This window comes from Gymnodraco acuticeps, unplaced genomic scaffold, assembly GCF_902827175.1.
Source record: "Gymnodraco acuticeps unplaced genomic scaffold, fGymAcu1.1, whole genome shotgun sequence".
Lineage (NCBI taxonomy): Eukaryota > Metazoa > Chordata > Actinopteri > Perciformes > Bathydraconidae > Gymnodraco > Gymnodraco acuticeps.
The window spans coordinates 1,496,475-1,514,953 of NW_022990940.1; the positions used below are offsets into that span (position 1 = coordinate 1,496,475).

Below are 18,479 nucleotides of genomic sequence, written 5' to 3' on the forward strand. Positions count from 1 at the left end.
TATTTAAATTAATCCATCTGTGTGTGTTTCAGCTCTGTGCTGGAGAAGGCTAATGACCGCTTGAGTCACTACAGCTGCTGCTGCTGGCGAAGATTTGCATGAGCTGGAGCACCAACGGAAAATCCCTCCAATCCGGTTTTAATCCAGAATCCATCTTTTTCAGCCCTCCCTAGCCATTATTTTATTTACTAAATGCCCATATCACTCCGCAGGGTCAGAGAGTATTTTGAAGAAATTGCTAAACGGTTTGCGTAGTAGTTATATCGTATATTGTTATCGATGATATTAAGCCTTTTACACACTTACGAAACACCCCTTTCTCGAAAGGCCAGTCCAATTTTGAAAGACGTGTCTGCCGTAGTTATGGTAGGGGGAGGTGGGTCTAGTTTTCGAGGAGCCTAGAGGGGCTGTGCTTCGGTGCCACTTATCATTAGATATGGCCACCGTTATAGAGTACGCCGAAGCGTCATCCTCAAGTTAATTTAGTGATATTTGATAGGAATTTCGCAGTTCGGCCACTGTTGAAAGCGAAATGTTGTTTTTGGGAAGCTAGTGTTTGTTTTTACATGTCTTTGGAGGCGGTTGTTACTGCGTGGCAAGCTGGCTGCGAGAGTCTCCTATCTGGCCGCTTGGTCCCGCAGCTTGTCGATGCTGAAGAAAATAGAACCAGTTGCCAACCAAGCGGTCGGCACCCAACATTTGCTCTGTGCGTCGCTGTATATTCGCTGATGATTCACATTTAAAGTTTGATTTACAGGGTGCTGACTTTTGCAGCTGCTTGGATTTTGGCTTGTTTATACGTTAATGGTACAATTGTTTTGCCGTAGACTTGGGTGGCTAACACCAACTAGCTATATAACCCGAACTCGTGCGACGACAGCTGTCATTGGAGAAAGGAAAGTGATCCCCACAAATGTGTGTGCAAGTGAAGCGGTTTTCTGTTGGATTTACATCATCTGCCTTTCCATCAAATGGGCAAAGTTGGGAATAACATTGCAACGTTGGAATATAATGATATGCGTGATGCATTTTTGAGAACTGCGGTGTTGCTTCATTGGAGAGAGGCTAGCTAGCTCCATTAGCTTGCTAGCTAGCTGGGTGATAAAAGTGCGACGTTTCATCCCCCGGTATTTTGGATATGAAGAGGATACTTCGCTATTCATAGGGCTGGAAGGTAAGCTACAGTGTGATGTTTAAATTGTTTTAATGCACGCTCGATTTGTTTAGCATTCGCCTTGTGAAGTAAAGCTGAGCCAACATTATCCACCTCCAGTCTGATGTTGGGGGTTTGTCGCCGCCTTGTCTTTCATGACTCAGACTATTCCACGGAACGGATCATTCAATAGAAAGGTTCTATATAAACAGAAACAGAGGGGTAACGTTATATCTTCACTGTTTAACACACTGTATGCAGTCAGCATTCACACACGTCTACTGCTAATGTATACCAAGAAGCAGAAACCAAAGCTTACGTCATTGTATATCATTTTCACTTTTTGTGTAGCATTGTAGTTCCACAGAACAGTTCCGTTTCAATGGATAGACCGAGCCTTTGTGTGTGTTGGGCACAAATGCTCATCATTGCCCTGTAGATAGTCATTTGTCTTACGGACAGCGTAGTTGAGGTTACCCGTTAAGTTTGCCATCATCCTCAGACTAACATTAACTGTGGGACAACAAAAGGCTGAAGCATGAGTGATTGGTGTTTTGGAGTAGGCGTTAGTTCACGCTAGTACGATGAGTTGGCCAACTAACTGCAACCTAGGTAACCTGTTTGCTGTGTGAACCTCTTTTAAAGTTATCATACCGACTAATGTCTCTTAAAGCTGGATCCAGTCTATAGTAATGCCAGTTAAATATGAACTTTTGATTGATTTCTCTGTGCATATGCAGTCACATGTAGGCGATGTAAATATTACTTTTGACTGGGGTCTCCGCAGAAAAGGCGACAGAGTTCAACACAACAGGCTAGCTATTGCTAGCTGTATGCAACTGCTTTGTGCCCAAGCTTGAGTTAACAAAAGCTAATGTTAGCATGTATCCAATTGTGCCTGTAGTAGTCGTGACTGCCTAGTAGTCAACGGATCCTAGCCTGAGATGCCCTAACAATAAACGTTATTCTCATCACTATCATTTGAGGCTTCCCTAGTTGTAAATATGGTTATAAAATTGTCCTTATCCAACTTATGTATGTTGCATCACCACTTACAGTGCTTCAGGTAACAGTAAGACCCTGTTTCTTATCTAAGGATTTAGGCTCACAAGCATCTTTTCTGAACAATTGTTCTGACAGTGTAACCATTGTAATTACTAATATTTCTCGTGGTATTTGGTGTTATTGTACCACCATCTGTCCGGAGCCTGGAGGCTTATATAGACATAGGGGAAAGAGAGAATGACCACAGAAAGATAGTGTCAGTTCCACAATATCTAACAGCTCACATTAAGGCCTCTCCTGCCTCTTTTAATTTTGAGATAATTAAACCACCATTAGAAGTAATTTTAAACAAATGTTCAGGACAAAACAAATGTTCTAAAAGCTCATTAATGTAATGTAGTGCCAAGCACCCCATCTCAGCATTGATATTGTGTTCTACAAATGAAGTGAAATGGCAAAGAATACAATGTAATGTCAAATTAGCCCCACTTTAGTGGCATTTTTCTGCTTTCTTGAGATTACATCTAGCAACATTGACTTTTGTCATGACTCATCGTAAATATTAGTCCTCATTTATTCTGATGTAATTTTATTTTGGGACAGGCAAGCAAGTTAGCGGATGGCTTTTGAGAATGTTTTGCATCTACCTTTCAGAAATTAATACTAGTGGGTAAAACATACTTTATCTCCTGCTTGAAACTAGTTTTGGATAGTGGTGCAAATACTGAGGTGAATTTGGGTTATTAAAGGAGGTTTGTGAGGTTGCATTATTAAATACTTGGATTACCCTGGATGTAAAGTAGTGGAAAATATATGTTTGATTTTAGTCAGGTTTTTCTTGTCCATTGTAGTTATTAAAGAGGTTTTACATTGATTTAGCCATTATTTATGGCTTATCAGACAAGGAAACAAAACTATCCAAAGGATATAATGTTAATGTTAAAACACTTTATTCAAATATTTACCTAATATGTTAAAGACAAAGATATAAACAAAGCACAAGACAGTCTAGATTAAAAAAACAACAACCTTGATGTCCAATAACACGAGGCAACCATTTTTGAAAAAGAAAAAATACCTCCCACAACAAGCTTAACCTGTTAAGCACGAGAGACCCCGGTTCCGGGGGCCTCCTGCAATGTCTTGCAGAAAACAGTGTCTGAGGGCATGTTCATTTAATAAACTATGAATGTTTTATATCCATGTAACGGGAAGAAACTCATCTAACTGATCATTTTAATTAAAAAAAACAAAAAAAAACACAATGCTAACACTGAGCCTCTGAATTAGCAACGAGCGAAAAATGCTAACAGATGATTGCACCGAAATTCACTCACAAAACCTTATTATTTATCTTTGCTGCACATCTCAACCCATCGTTTCACATGGTGAGGAGACACAGAATCGATGGGTACCCCAGGGGTAGACAATAACATTAAGGGTAAAAAGCCACTGGCCCTCCGGGCCGGTGGAATTGTATTGTCACTGGCCCCACCATTGTAACCACTAGCCCGGAGCATTCGTCCAAAAGAAATCGACTAATAATGAAGAAAATTAACACATATGTTGCAATAGTAATTTATGCACTAACTACATTACTACTTGTACTACAACATTTGAACAATCAGTTCGTCCTCATTTTCCTCAATTGTTCATATTTGGTTTATTAAAATAATGATATTGTGGTCATTGTTAAAAAATATCTGCTATTATTATTATGAGTATTATTATTTGTATAATGCACTTTCTGCCTTCCTGTCATTAGGAGTTAGAAATATAATGGCTATAGATTAGATTAGATCCTTCATTATCCTAAACTGCTGGGACATTTCCCTATAGCCAATACCTTTATATTTTCTACTCTTCACTTACTTGTCAGCATAGGTCGGCATTGATGTACAGAGCCGACAGAAGACCTTGTTTATATTGGCATCATATTGAGAGGTGCAGCCAGTGACGCATCATAAAACCAGGAAGTAAGCTGCTGGTTCCCTCGACAAAAAGCAATGGGATTTCTCCACAGGGTTTTGGAAAATAGCTGGAAATAAGGTCTGTGGAAAACAAACCTGTTTGATATGCACGTTTTGTTCAGCCGGATAATCTCCACATGTCTACCCTACTTTTATAGTTTTCGAATCATAAATCTAATCTAATCGATTATAAAAGGGTTTTAGGACGCGTCACTGCACCACTAGAAGCCAACTCCATCGATCAAGCTGGCTGAAACGTTCTCTCCCTCTTCTTCTCATGCTCCCTGTCACTCTCCTTTAACTCCTCCGGTGACTTTCTTTTTATTTGAAGATTGTTTTTTGCACGGCGCTTGGCCGGTTACCGCTGGTATTAAAAACATTTTGGCGAATGGTTAGGTGGCGCGATAGTCTGTAGTGAAGGAGCCCGCTCACGGGAGCCTGCTCCGCAGCAAACAGCTGTTTGCTTTTCACTCAACAACGACAAGCGACTCATGAAACGCTATGTTGTAGCGTTAATAAACGAAACAATTTAACAAAATTGCTAGTCAAAATACCAATACCACAGGAAACATTTTTTTTAAACAATATTTTTAGTGGCCCGAGCGGGCAAGTGGAAAGTATGTTATGCTGGCCCGGGGTGTCTAAATAGTGCTTCCGGGCCAGCGGGCCATTTATAATGTTGAGCCCTGTACCCTCATTATCACTCAATGATACGAACTCTCGGAGATAATAAAAGAACACACATCAAAACATATGGAGCTAGTTAGCCAAAAACGGCAAAATGGCTCACCTGTGTCTGGTCAAAAGTGGTCTTCAATGGCATTACAACGATACAAATGATGCTGAAGTTAATCCAATGTGTCTGTGTCACTTTGAATGATTTCTGATAATCCATGAGCAATAAATCAGCTTTTCGGTTTTGAGATGTCAAACCTAGAGACAGCTTCGCTCTGGAGCAAAACTGCTTGCGGGAAGACGCCATTTTTTTTTTTTTAACATGAGTGTTGGCTCTAACGGTCAGAAAGAGATGTCACATGTCAAAATCCAGCAAGGGGGGCCAGAGATAAGGAAAATCCACCCAAATGGCCCCAGAAGAGGGTTTTTTTTGCTAAATCTGTCTAAAAAGGTCAAATATCACTTGTTTTGCATCCATCTTGATACAGGGTACTTATTATATGTTGTACTTTGGATTCCTAAAACTTTTAGTCTACTAACCCATCATCCAAGGTTAGTTTTCACTATAAGTACAAAATATCTTTTGGACGGACACTATAATTTACAGTTTTTTACCATGTTCAATCTGAATTTTCTTTAAAATAAAAAACATCTATATTGATTCTGACTTTTCTACATCCAACTCACAGGTTTATCATTACTTTGAGAAAAAAGATTATTAATTTAACCCTTTTAGAAGTGAAGATATGGTCATTTGTTCTGGGAATGTCATTTTCGAGCCTGAGACCTGAAAAGCAGACTCAGGGCTTAACAGGATAATTACTACAATCAAGCTGGGCTATACTAGGGTTTAATAATACTTTTTGTATTAAAATGCACCACTGCCTGGTCCTAAGACTACAACAAACGTTTTCAATCTAGCATTAACAATTATATACTATATTTTTCTTTCACCATATACTTTACATTTCATTTAGCTGACGCTTTTATCCAAAGCGACTTACAATAAGTGCATTCGACCAAGAAGATACAAACTTGAAGAAAACGGAATCATATAAGTACATTTGGTTTCATAGAGCCAAAACATTTCAAGTGCTACTCAACTGGCTTTAGATAAGCCAGTCCTTTGTTAGTATATAAGTGCTTTTCATTTGTTTTTGTTTTCTGTTTTTCATTTTATTGCTCGAAGTGGAGTCGAAAGAGATGAGTTTTCAGTCTGCGCCGGCAGATGTGTAAGCTTTCTGCTGTCCTGATGTCAATGTGGAGCTCATTCCACCATTTTGGAGCCAGGATAGCAAACCAACGTGTTTTTGCTGATGGGAACTTGGGTCCCCCTCGCAGTGAGGGTGCAGCGAGCCGTTTGGCTGATGCAGAGCGGAGTGCACGTGCTGGGGTGTATGGTTTAACCATGTCCTGGATTTAGGAAGGGCCAGAACCATTCACAGCATGGTACGCAAGTACCAGTGTCTTGAAGTGGATTCTAGCAGTTACCGGAAGCCAGTGAAGGGAGCGGAGGAGCGGAGTGGTGTGGGAAAATTTAGGAAGGTTGAAGACCAGACGAGCCGCTGCATTCTGGATGAGCTGCAGAGGTCGGATGGCACATGCAGGTAGACCAGCCAGGAGGGAGTTGCAGTAGTCTAGGCGTGAGATGACGAGAGCCTGGACCAGAAGCTGCGTCGCTTTCTGGGTCAGGAGGGGACGTATCCTCCTGATGTTGTAAAGAGTGTATCTGCAGCAGCGGGTTGTTGCAGTGAAGGGCAGGTTATCATCTAGGGCAGTGGTCGCCAACCAGTCGTTCGCGAGTGTAGTGCGGGTAGATCGCGGACCGTTAAAAAGAAAAGTAACAAAAGAAAAAGAAAAGAGAAATAATAATGTTTGAAAAATACGTTTTTAGATGTAAACCTGTCATCCACCACCCCGTTAGCAGGTGCCACTTGATTGACGTATATTTGAGACACCTCAATAATATAATACATTAACCATGCTTTACGTGAACCTCATCCTGACACAAGAGAGGACTGCAATTTCCCGTGTTCAGTGAATGCAACAGAGGCAAGTCACCAGACCAATCAGAGAGTTGCATGGAAATACACGTGTGCTTGTGTCATTCAAGCTCGGCTCTGTGTGTGTGTGGCAATAGCGCATTTCGTGTGATAGAGAGAGAGAGAGAGGGACCAGTGCTAGCGGGGACCGTGATGTTAGCATCTGGTTAGCTAGCTGCACTAACGGACAGAAGGAGCTGTTTCCACAACAAGCTGGAGGAGAGTCCTCCCCTGTCAGACTGAGGGGCTCAGGTGAGCTAAAGGACTCTCTGGGTGTTTAGAACGGTGTTGTCACAAATTATTCAAAAGATTATTTCCGCGGCACACCTTCATATCATTATAGTTATACAAACAATAAGAGAATAAATGAAAAACGGGTATGAAATACTCTATGGCAGTAAAACAAGAATACAGTTTAAAAGGGGAGTGATTTGTAAAATATCCATAAAGAAAAAGAAAATCTGTTTACAGTTCTGTTTCATATGGGTGCTAAGAGAGGTATCCATAGATCTCTTCATGTTGCTCTCAAAGTGCACCAGATTGATGCTTTTAACTTCAATATTTAAAAAAAAAATCTTCCCGGGGGAACATCACCCCGGACCCCACTAGAGGAGGTGAGGACCTAGAAGAGGTGAGGACCCCCCTAGTGGAGGTCCGCCCCCCACTCATAAAAAATAGAACTTTACCCCTGCCTATATGTCGTAAGCTGATTATGGAGCCTTCATTGTAACAGTAATTCAGATGCAATTAGCCTATATAAAAGGCCTCAAATTGGAAGCACTGTCTGGGCCGTCTTTTTCACTCAATTCTGCAATAGGTAGATCTCGCCTTTCACCTAGGCCGAGGTCGGTGATCTTGGGCTTAAAAAGGTTGGTGACCACTGATCTAGGGTCACACCCAGATTCCTTGCAGTCTGAGTCGGGGAAACAACAGAGGGGCCGATGTTGATTGTTAGGTGGGACAATTTTTTCCAGGAAGAAAAAGCAGTTCAGTCTTGTCAAGGTTGAGCTTTAAGTGGTGAGCAGACATCCACTGAGAGATGTCTGCTAGACAAGCAGAGATGCGTGCGACAACATGGGTTTCAGAACGGGGAAAAGACTAAATTAATTGAGTGTCGTCAGCGTAGCAATGGTATTAAAAACCATGCGGGCTAATGACCGATCCGAGCGAGTTTGTGTTCAGAGAGAAGAGGAGGGGACCGAGGACAGAGCCCTGAGGGACCCCTGTAGATAATTGACAAGGCTCGGAGTCGGACCCTCTCCAAGATACCCTGTAGGTGCGGTCTTTGAGGTAGGAGGTGAAGAGGGAAAGTGCAGAGCCTGAAACTCCAATACTTCAACATAAACTCACCTAAACACAGCTGTTATATACAGTGTAATGGGCTAATTAATCAGTGTCAACCAACTGATGCATTTAGCTTTCATTTCCAGCGGACACAAACCAACATGAGCATACCATTGGATTTCACAGAGCACATGAGAAATGTATATTCAGAATTCTCCTGCCTTTTTATAATTGAATTTCTTCTAGATCAAAGTTACTGTAAAAAGTATCTGGTCATTAACATGCAGGATGCTCAAATGTTGCCTATATTGCCAGTATACACTATGTCCAAAGCCGTGCAACATCAGCAGATGCAGTCATTCATCACTACACTATCCACATCTACGCTCAATGTGTCCGATCACTGTACTACTGTGAAATTAGCGTCTTGACAGTGCTGTCAGCCACATAAAATCGATGCCAATCTTTATTCATACAAACTTTTATCATGCAACAGTTAAGCTCTTAGTGATTAACAGAACATTTGCTGTACTACGTCAGAGCAAAAGCCCTACTGCACAATCTCAACAAATACAAATTAAAAACCTGGATATATTAGTGGACAAACACAGCTAATGCGGATCATGTCATAAAAGGCAAGAGAGATAACGTAAAGGTTTCATCATGAAAATTACAAAACTACATAAATAAAACTACCCTCTTTCGTTACAATCCACCTGAACACTAAATTAAGGAATATCCTATTCTATGGTGTTTATAAGTTCAATAGAGTTTCCTACTCGTACATCTATTTCGAGAAAGATTTAAGCTTTTCTAAATGGAATTTCCCCTTTGCTAATTCCCACCCCTCGAATGCAGCGTTCTGACAACTATTCTTCTTTTCTCCAAAGACTTTCATAGAGTCAATTCAGGTTGACTTTATTTTCAGGCTGGTTATGCTGATTAAAAACTAGTCATGGATAACATTGTGCTTGGGGCATGTGTAATATTGATAGACGTGACCCAGGGTGGTTGGAGGGGGATATACGTTTCCAAAACATCACCTTTTGAGATATTTCGAGATAACATTAGCAGAGTACAGCTGAGTCAGTTTTAAATCCTGGATGTATGCTTTAGAGCAGGGGTCACCAACCTTTTTTAGGATGAGGGCTACTTTCAAAAAATAAAACAAGTTGGGGGCTACTTTTACTCCTCTTTTTTTTTTTTTTCAGTGTATATATTTAGCACATTTTAACATTATTATATGCTTACCTTTAACCTGTGTGTGCTGTTTGGGTCTGTGGGACCCGTTTTTAGTGTTTACTCAAATAACATGTATGCAATTTAATTATTTTAACCTGCTTTATTTGGGGGGGGGACCTCACATCCTCTAGGGGGGTCCTGGGGCATGCACCCCCGGGAAGATGTTTTTTAAAATGCTGAAGTGAAATTAGGGATGCACGATAATTATCGGCCCGATAATTATCTGTCCGATATTAGGAATTATGACGTCATCCCGATAAACCCGATACCAGTATTAATAGCCCCGATAATATACAATATATTTTTTGGGTAAAAAAAAAGAAAAAAATACTGCAGTGTGGGTGGATTGGGATGAGGTGCGCTTGTTTTTCACTCGGCTCCTCCCGTTTTGCCAGTACTGTGGTATTAGTGGTTTAGGAAGAGGGGAGTTCTTCACAAATCCAGCGCTCCCTAACTCATGCCTGGCTGTGATGTAAATGGTGTGCGGCCGTGAAGCCAGGACAGTAAACAAACATGTCGTCGGTGGTATGGGCGTTGGAGCTATGTGAAATTTAAGGCATAGGCTCGAACCGGAGCTGCCTGGACGCTGCAATCATGTTGCACCCTATCCGTGCTGAGTGTGCTGACTTTTCGTACAATGTCCCACTGTCTGGCTTCCTGCATAAAGTCAAGTGCTCTGCGCAGTTGTGGCGAAATGTCGCTCCTCTGTTTTCATTTAAACGGCTCCTTATATCCGTTAGCACAGCTAGCTAGCACCAGATGCTAACAACAACAATGCACGTAAGGTCTCTCTCGCTCGCTCGGGCCACACATACACACACCCTCCCGGTCCTCCAGATGGCCAGTCGGTGCCTGCCGGTGAGCGTGGAAGTGTGGTCTGCCACAAGCGGGCGGCAGGAGCGGGGCTGTCAGCATCAGCTTGTAGATGGTATCTTAAACTCGATGCGCTCTGAAACTACGGGACGGCCGAGGAAAAAAAATACACATGCGTTAATCGCGTTAAAATAATTAGTGGCGTACATTTTTTTTCATATCGGTCTTGAGAAGCAGGAAGTTATCGGTATCGGTTTCAAAAAACCAATATCGTGCATCCCTAAGTGAAATGCATCAATCTGGTGCACTTTGAGCACAAAATGAATTTATGGATACAGCTCTCAACACTCAGATGAAAGGGAGCTGTATACTTTTCAATGATCCAAACATCTTTAGAATATGATCACAACCAAATCATTTAAACTTGTTTATTCTTATCTTGTTACCTAGTTAGCATTCTATCTTTTTCTTTATGCATATTTTACTGATCACTCTCCTTTTAAACTGTTTTTTGTACTATCCTATAGTACACATTGGAATGATTTCTTACTTTATATTAAATAGATAAAAGTGTGCTCTCCCTACCTCTCTCGCTCTCTCCCTCCCTCGCTCTCTCTCTCTCTCTTCCTCTGTCTCGCTCGCTCACAGAGGCTGTGTGCTCCTCCGTGGCGATGGCGGCTTGTGTTAAAAAATAATAATAAACATATTTGTAAAGTGGGGGGACACAAACGGGATTTCGAAAAGTGCTGGGGACATGTCCCTAGTGGAGATTACGCCGTGTGTGTGTGTGTGTGTGTGTGTGTGTGTGTGTGTGTGTGTGTGTGTGTGTGTGTGTGTGTGTGTGTGTGTGTGTGTGTGTGTGTGTGTGTGTGTGTGTGTGTGTGTGTGTGTGTGTGTGTGTGTGTGTGGTGTGTGTGTGTGTGTGTGTGTGTGTGTGTAGTGCAATAAATATATATATGCAAGTTACAACACACAGAGTAAAACTCTTGCCCCTCATGTGCAGTATAGGCTGGCATGACTAGGCTGTGTTCAATGGGGCTGATGTGTTGTGTAGATTCTGCCAGAAGGAAAATCAGCGGGGAGGTTGCTTTTCTTCCTGACTGCAACGCTGGTCCCGCAAATCAAGCAAGAACGTGTAAGTAGATAGAGTTCACTATGATTTAGGTTTTGTTTATGCATAGGGTAGATTATTTTAATTACATTTCCTTTTTTGTTTTGTGTATTTTATACATTTTGGATTTGCTTGGTGAGCTATTTTTAGAACATGCTCCGACTCACGTTGCCCCTGCGGGCGACTGAGTGCCCGCGGGCACCGTGTTGGCTACCCCTGCTTTAGACTTATATCATAGGCCTTTGTCTGTTGTGCTTCACTCTGAAATGGATCTTTCGCTTTTTCAAAGTTAGATAATTTTTCTTCAAGGTATGCAGTTAGTGACAGATTGGGCTCTATGCCAAGTCAAGACGGCTTGACTGAATAGCAGTGGGGGGGCATGGCTTGGAGAAAGGTCAATTAACTGGAAAAAATCCATGGGAAAGGCCCAGTGGTCAACATTTAGTTTAGATTGTTTAAATTGTAATTACGAGCATTCAAGTGGTAGAAAACATGCACATCTTATATCACATATGCCTACAACATTGCTTGCCATCTTTTTGCTTCTTTTGTATTCAGCTAATTTGAATGCCTATGTTCATATGTGAATTAGGGCTGTATCCGAATATTCGCTCGTTGGAGTACTATTCGGGTTTCAATTTCGTTATTTGGATATTCGTTTTTTTTCCGTTTACTCTCTCTGTCTTTAGATATGACTTTTCTCCGTTAATCTCCGTCACGTTGTTCCTGTCAACAACTTCCTGTCAACAGCGCTAACTCTCCTTCAAAATAAACGCGTGTCCATACAAAATAGGAAGCCAAGCCAAATTACACTTAAGACAACTGCAACGAAAGTAACAAACACAATACAATATCCTTTTCAATTTCAAAGAACACAAATTGGGTTATATACATTAACAAATAACTATATAACAAAATGAATGCCATGAATAAACCGAAATACACGTGTTGAAGCGGTTCACTGCTGATTATTGGTTATTTTTCCCCAAAAGAACCAATGGAAAAAAGGTCTGTCCCTGTTTTAGGCATCTGATTGGACACGGGTATGTGAGAGGTGCAGAGTGGCATGACCCAGCCTGGAGCGAAAATTGCCATTTCTCTCACTCCAGTGTACAAGTACATCCCATGAGCAAATTGTATTCAGATAACTCAACAAAAATTCAATGCAATTTTGGCAAATTTGACTGCTGGAGAGATTCTTGTGTCGTTTGGAAATAGCCAATGGATATTTCCCTCAGACTCTGTGTTCCTTTGTGTCACCAGTGCTCTCATGCCAGCTCTCAACTACACTTCACATTGTAAAATACAACTAAAGGGCAGCATTCACCTTATTTACCATTGAGCTGTGGCTTTTCTTTCAGTGGTGGGTTGCAGCAAATGGAAAACCCAGAGCACTGGATGTGGAGTGATTACAGAATGCTTCCCATGTCTCCTTTTTTTTATATCCAGTCCTTGAAAGCTTCTAAACATAATGAAAACAAAACGGGTGAACATCGGCACCTGTTTTCAAAAGTTGAGTAAATGTTTAAAGTCTACTTATCATACAACGCTTATCATTATCTCATCTTTGTTTCAGAATGTCATCAGAGGATAAGACTGTGGAACCCTCTGACCAGGGACCCTCACCGCCCTCCAGCAGTGTCGGGGCCACGTCCACAGGAAGTCCTGCCCACGCAGACAAACGACCACGTGGAAGGCCGCGCAAGGATGCTGCTGTCATCCTACCGCAGGCGCCACTCTCATCCACGTCTAAGAACAAAAAGAAGTATGTTTTTATATTTGGATATTGAAAGTAATCTTTTTTTGTATGTTTATGATGTGGAAAAATGTAATATTTACTTCCATCTAAAAAATTCGGATAAGACTCGACTGATTTCGTAGCTTTGCATAATGGATTTTTTTCTGCCTCCATAGCATCTGGATCGTGCTATTGTTTGATTTTTATTTGTCATAGTTATTTTTGTCATATATCAAACATGGAAGGCCGCTTAGTCATGGGGGACATTTTTGTCTACAAATCGGAGGGTCAGTGGTTTGATCCCCATCCCGTTTTAGGTTTGATCCTTAGCCTCTGCAGTCAACATGTCAAGTTTCCTTGGGATACTAAATCCAACACTGTAGAGGTGCTTTGTTAGTAACCTTGGATAAAAGCGTTGGCTAAATCAAGCAGCACCCAAAACCATATCATGAAATCTCGATAATGTGGAATCCTGCTATTTTGTCCAAGAAATTAAAAGAACATTGGAAGATATTTAAAACTAGGTCTACAGACTGGCAGTCTGACTTAAACATACTGTATGGCATATTACTGTGTTACTAGAAAAACACATTATTTTTGTTGTGTTTTGGGCCTTTCCTTTTGTTCTTCAAAACTGATTGTGTTGTTTGCATGTAGTTGATTGGGTTTGCTTTTTGATAAAATATCATCATTGCAAATATGATTTTTATAAACAGTTCCACAGGAGCTTGATTACAGTTGAGGCCAGAACAGAAATGTCTTATGAGGGATTGTACACGGTCTGACTTCTTTGTGACATCCATAGCAGCATATAATGCAGCTTAGAGCTGCTCGGTAACATAATGCCCACAAAGGTCCTTATCCTTCTCCTTAGTCTGTCCTCTCAATCAATCTTAATACCCTGCTCCCAATGGATCGTTTAATCTGCAAGCATCCAAACGATGCCTTAATGCCACAGTGGAAGAATGACCTGGTACACATTTGAGTTGCTTCATGTTTATTATGGACTATAGGCATAAGGTTGGCTGTTCCTCCCGGCATTATTTACCTGCCTGCAGTGTAGAAGCCAAACTTGACCAACTGTAATAAGATGATATGTTGCTATGCTCAGTCACATACACTAGAGAGTGAAACAATTTCACAGAGCTGGGAATATTCCTCATGGCACAATCTTGTGTCCAGACCAACTGGCTTCCTCTTCTAATGGATATAATCAGTGTGTGTATAAATATAAAAATGACCAGTGTTAAAAGCCAGTTTGCTTGTGACAAAGGAGGAAGTGTCAGTAATGGCTCTTGTAGACCTGGTTGTTGGAATTTACTAGATTTGCCCACGCTCCATCTGCTAGTCAGTCCATTTCAGAAGAGCAGAATCCTTTTCAGGTTTTCCAGGCAGCACGCTGCTGGCTGGAACTACTTACCACAGCATTATTTTCATCTTTTTTTTTTTTTTCTTTCCTCTTTCTCCCTGTGGTGGGACTGTGGGGGGGATAAGTTGTGCAGGGTATGGGGTTGAATGTTGGTCTTCAGCGTTTGTCAGTGAATTTGCTGGCGGTCTCAATGCTGAAATGTAATGCTTTTTGCGCAGTTATTTATAATTTCAGTTGAGTGTTGTGTAGCAGTGTTTGTGAAAGCTGTACTGCCATCAACTACTCTTTGTGCTATTCATCATATTGTAGTCATAAAGGAAAATGTCAAACACAGATAATATTTGCATTTTAATTTGCCATCCGGAATGAAAAGCCATTTAAAAGTAATTAACTATAGAATTATATGTGTGAACATTTACACTATAGCCTGTGAGACAGAATGTGTTTAGCACTAAAATGTGAGCGGGATGAAAGACCAAAAGATGTCATACTGATGTGGTGAATTATTGTTAAAAAACAAACAGTTTTACAATCAATCAGAGTCTTGTCTGTAGACTTATGTTAAGCCAAATAATAAACTGCATCAACCATTTATTAAAATGTAACTGCATATTGATCATTTACCATTTATGATTCTTTGGTTTGCAGATAGTATACATAACTATGCTTTTTGCGGTTTCCTAGTTAGATTTTTCTATCGTCAAATTAAGTCTTCAATTATTATCAATGTTGCAATTAATTGAAACAATCTTGTTACCTATAAGAATGATATAATTTAGATGCTGTCATGCACAAATCTTAATGTTATCCGTGACTACAGGAAGGCACATGCCTGACTCAGCAATAACTGTGTACCCCTTTACAATAACATGAAACAAGCACTCTGTGGGATAGGTGAGTTTGCTTCTAGTCAATTAAGAGAGTTAGGCTTGACTCGGGCTTACAGGTTATTATGTTTTTAGTCAAGGTTTGCTAAAGGCTTCTTCTGTCATTCTTTAGCTTTTGGGTTGTTCCTTATCTTGACATGGAAGTCATTTAGAGGGAGGGGTTGATTTGGCATCCAGCCATTTGTGATTTTTCTCTCTGGTGGCACCGAAAATTACCCACCCCCCCATCCCACCATCTCCTCCCACACTTCCAACCCCCTGTATCCTCCTGAGTACCCATGGACCATACACATGCTGCTCTCATTTTTCTCTCTCCCTACTAAGAATGCTAACAATTGATGTTGCTATTTAATTTGTATCCCTGACAACTATTCCCTCCACACAGCGTTTCCAAGATTAGTTTAACAGAGCTCCCATTGGAGGATGCTCAAACACTGACAGACCTTTCCATAGCATATGTAAACGCTTGTGTATGCGTGCACACATCTGTATGGGTTGGCATACCGGCTTATGTGTATAAACCTAGTCATGGTTGTCTGATTTGCTGACATGGCACATTCAGTGAGAAATGGAAATGGTTTCCCTTTCCTTTTTGATCTCTACATTTAAAATGTCTTGTTTTAAAATTGTGAGGACTTCATAAGTTATAATAGCTAAAAGGCTAAGGAAGATGACTTTTAACATGACTTCCCAGAGAGAAAGTCTTGAACTGGTGTAGTAAGAAGATATTTTTGGGTCACTCAACAGGACGCATGAAAAGGATTTTCTGATTGAGTTTTTTTTGGCCTTGGATCTCAATCCAAACTGTAATTGCATTTCTACATACAAACCCCAATTGCACGGTGCAATCCGATTTACTACTGCATCATATAGATGAACCAAATTCAAATAAATTATTAGGGTTTTTAGCATTCTTTGATAGTTGATATTGTTTCTTGCATTGTGTTGTATAGATAGTGTCAGTATGTAGCTGTTTGTATTATTAGACCGGACTTGGGCAGCCACCGCGGCTGATGCTCAAGTTTGAGTACAGTTTTAACTAACCACCACAGTTTGTTTCCTTGTACTGCGCTGTGGTTCACTTTCTCGCTAAACGGTGTGTTAGGAATCATTTTAGTGTAATAGAGAATAAATGGACAAAGCTTTCTTAAACGTGAAGAAAAAGGATTAATACTGCACCAGATATTTAAATTGTGTGTATTGCGGAAACACAAAAAAACCTTATTTTGAAAAAATAAATAAAATGTGTATTTTTCAAATGACCCCTTGGGCCCAAGTTCTCAAATGAAAGGTACATGTTTTGTAAACACAAGCAGCTGTTCCAATACTTTTGCTTGAATAAAATAGTCTAAATTGATCAAATTGTTCAGTGCTACACACTTCAGTCAGTTCTGATAATGTTTAAATGTCGGTTGTGCGCATGATGTTTACCGACAGCCGTGCATTAGTATACTAAAACACTGTTATTAATTGGTTCACTAAATGCACAGTTTTGGACAAATGCATAAAGAAATATGAAGTGATGTTTACAAAAAATAGATAATGCTTCATATATCTAATTCCGATTAAATGTTATTAACAAGCAGTGTTTGAGCCCAATACTAATTACACATGGCAGCTTCATCTCTGCTTGAGACATGAAGTCGGTCAATCTTCTCTGGTAGATACTTACAAACTGTCGTTTGTTAAGAGCTGTATCATCATTACTTAATACCTGTGAAAAAACACATCTCTAGTAGACTGTAGTAGTTCTAACTTGGTTTTTACCTTGAAATCCGATAGTACAGCGTTCTCCTCACATAGTTTTATGTTGGTGTTTTTATAAGGTTTATAACCTCCAACATGCCTTTTTTTTTTAAAAAACGTGTTGAAAGTATTTTGCATTCTTTATTTGGAAAATAATAGAGCATTGACCTTGTCGCAAACTAGCAGTTCTCCATAACAATCACATTCTTACTAAGAAATATATACTAAGCTGTGCATACCCTTGTGACTTATACGTCAAGGGTCAAAGTGCTTTGTTCTTCACACAAATTGACCCCAGTAGCGCCTGCTGGCAACAGAGTAGCTGTTGATTTGAAATGATAATAAGAGGTTGTCGTGCTGTTTATTGACTGGCATTCAGAGATCTATCAGATGGTGTGTTTGCCATGATAATTCTATTTACTTAAGACTAATCATTTAAATAGGATGGTTGTTATTGTACCTTTTTCGGGACTACCCTCAAAAACTTTAAGTAGAATCAATTAGATCTTACATAAAATAATCTTGGAGTCTCTATTTTTGGAATAATAAAATATAAGGATAAGACTATCTGTCTTGTCCCTCTGTTTTTATCCAAAGCTATATACTATGTACAAAGCTATACATCACAGCTAATGAATGCGTAAACAACCCTAAGGATATTTTCTGTTCAGGATACCAAACATGACTCATGAAAATTCATCATTACATATTTGTTTGTGCTGAGGTAAATTACAGAGCTATTATCATATAATAAGTAGTGTCTGTATTCTGATTTGAATTTGAACAAGAGCACGTTCAGTTACTCTAATGAGTTGTCATCCCTTCAGGGACTGGAAACGATAAACATGTCTCTCTAAAGATGAACACACATTTCAGTTTTGATGTATGAGCACCATACACCAATATTTAGATTTTTTTTAAATGGTATTTTTATAACCCTATCATGGGCGTAGTCTTTTATTTAAGAATGATGCTACGTTAATACCATAAGGACATTTTATCTAAATACCCATTCTCTTTACTCTAATCTTTAGAGTGGCGTTATTCAGATTGCCCTCCATCTTTAAACTCTACATACTACCAGTCTGCATTGTGCACCCCCCACTACCACTCTTCCGCCTTGCCCAGAGCCCTGAGTGCCTCCATTAAAAATCAGTGACAGCTGTGACTATATTTAACTAATTCATGACCGCCCCGCCGCCCGCCACCCCCACTCCTGAGGCGAATGCGGGCACTTCCTCTTGTCTTGTTCTTTTGCAATGCCTATGTTTATTTGTCTGTTTCTCTTCCTCACCCTAGGGGTCGCACCAGAGGGAGGGTTGTTGTGGATGACGAGGACAGCATGGATGGGATGGAGATAACAGAGTCCATAGGCCCTCAGGACACAGGTGAGACTTTGCAACCCCCATTTGTGATCAAGTATGTACACGTTGGTTACGCTAGG

General features: G+C 40.4%; 1 protein-coding gene across 1 annotated transcript in view; it reads left to right on the forward strand.

Moving 5' to 3' along the window:
- The first annotated feature begins 222 nt into the window (after positions 1-222).
- The window catches only part of kmt2cb (lysine (K)-specific methyltransferase 2Cb), a 75,223-nt gene continuing 56,966 nt past the window's right edge, over positions 223-18,479 (forward strand). Inside the window, 3 exon segments of the mRNA XM_034234401.1 lie at positions 223-1,174; positions 12,872-13,060; positions 18,335-18,423. Coding sequence (XP_034090292.1) covers positions 12,873-13,060; positions 18,335-18,423 — 277 coding nt within the window. The 5' untranslated portion in view covers positions 223-1,174; position 12,872.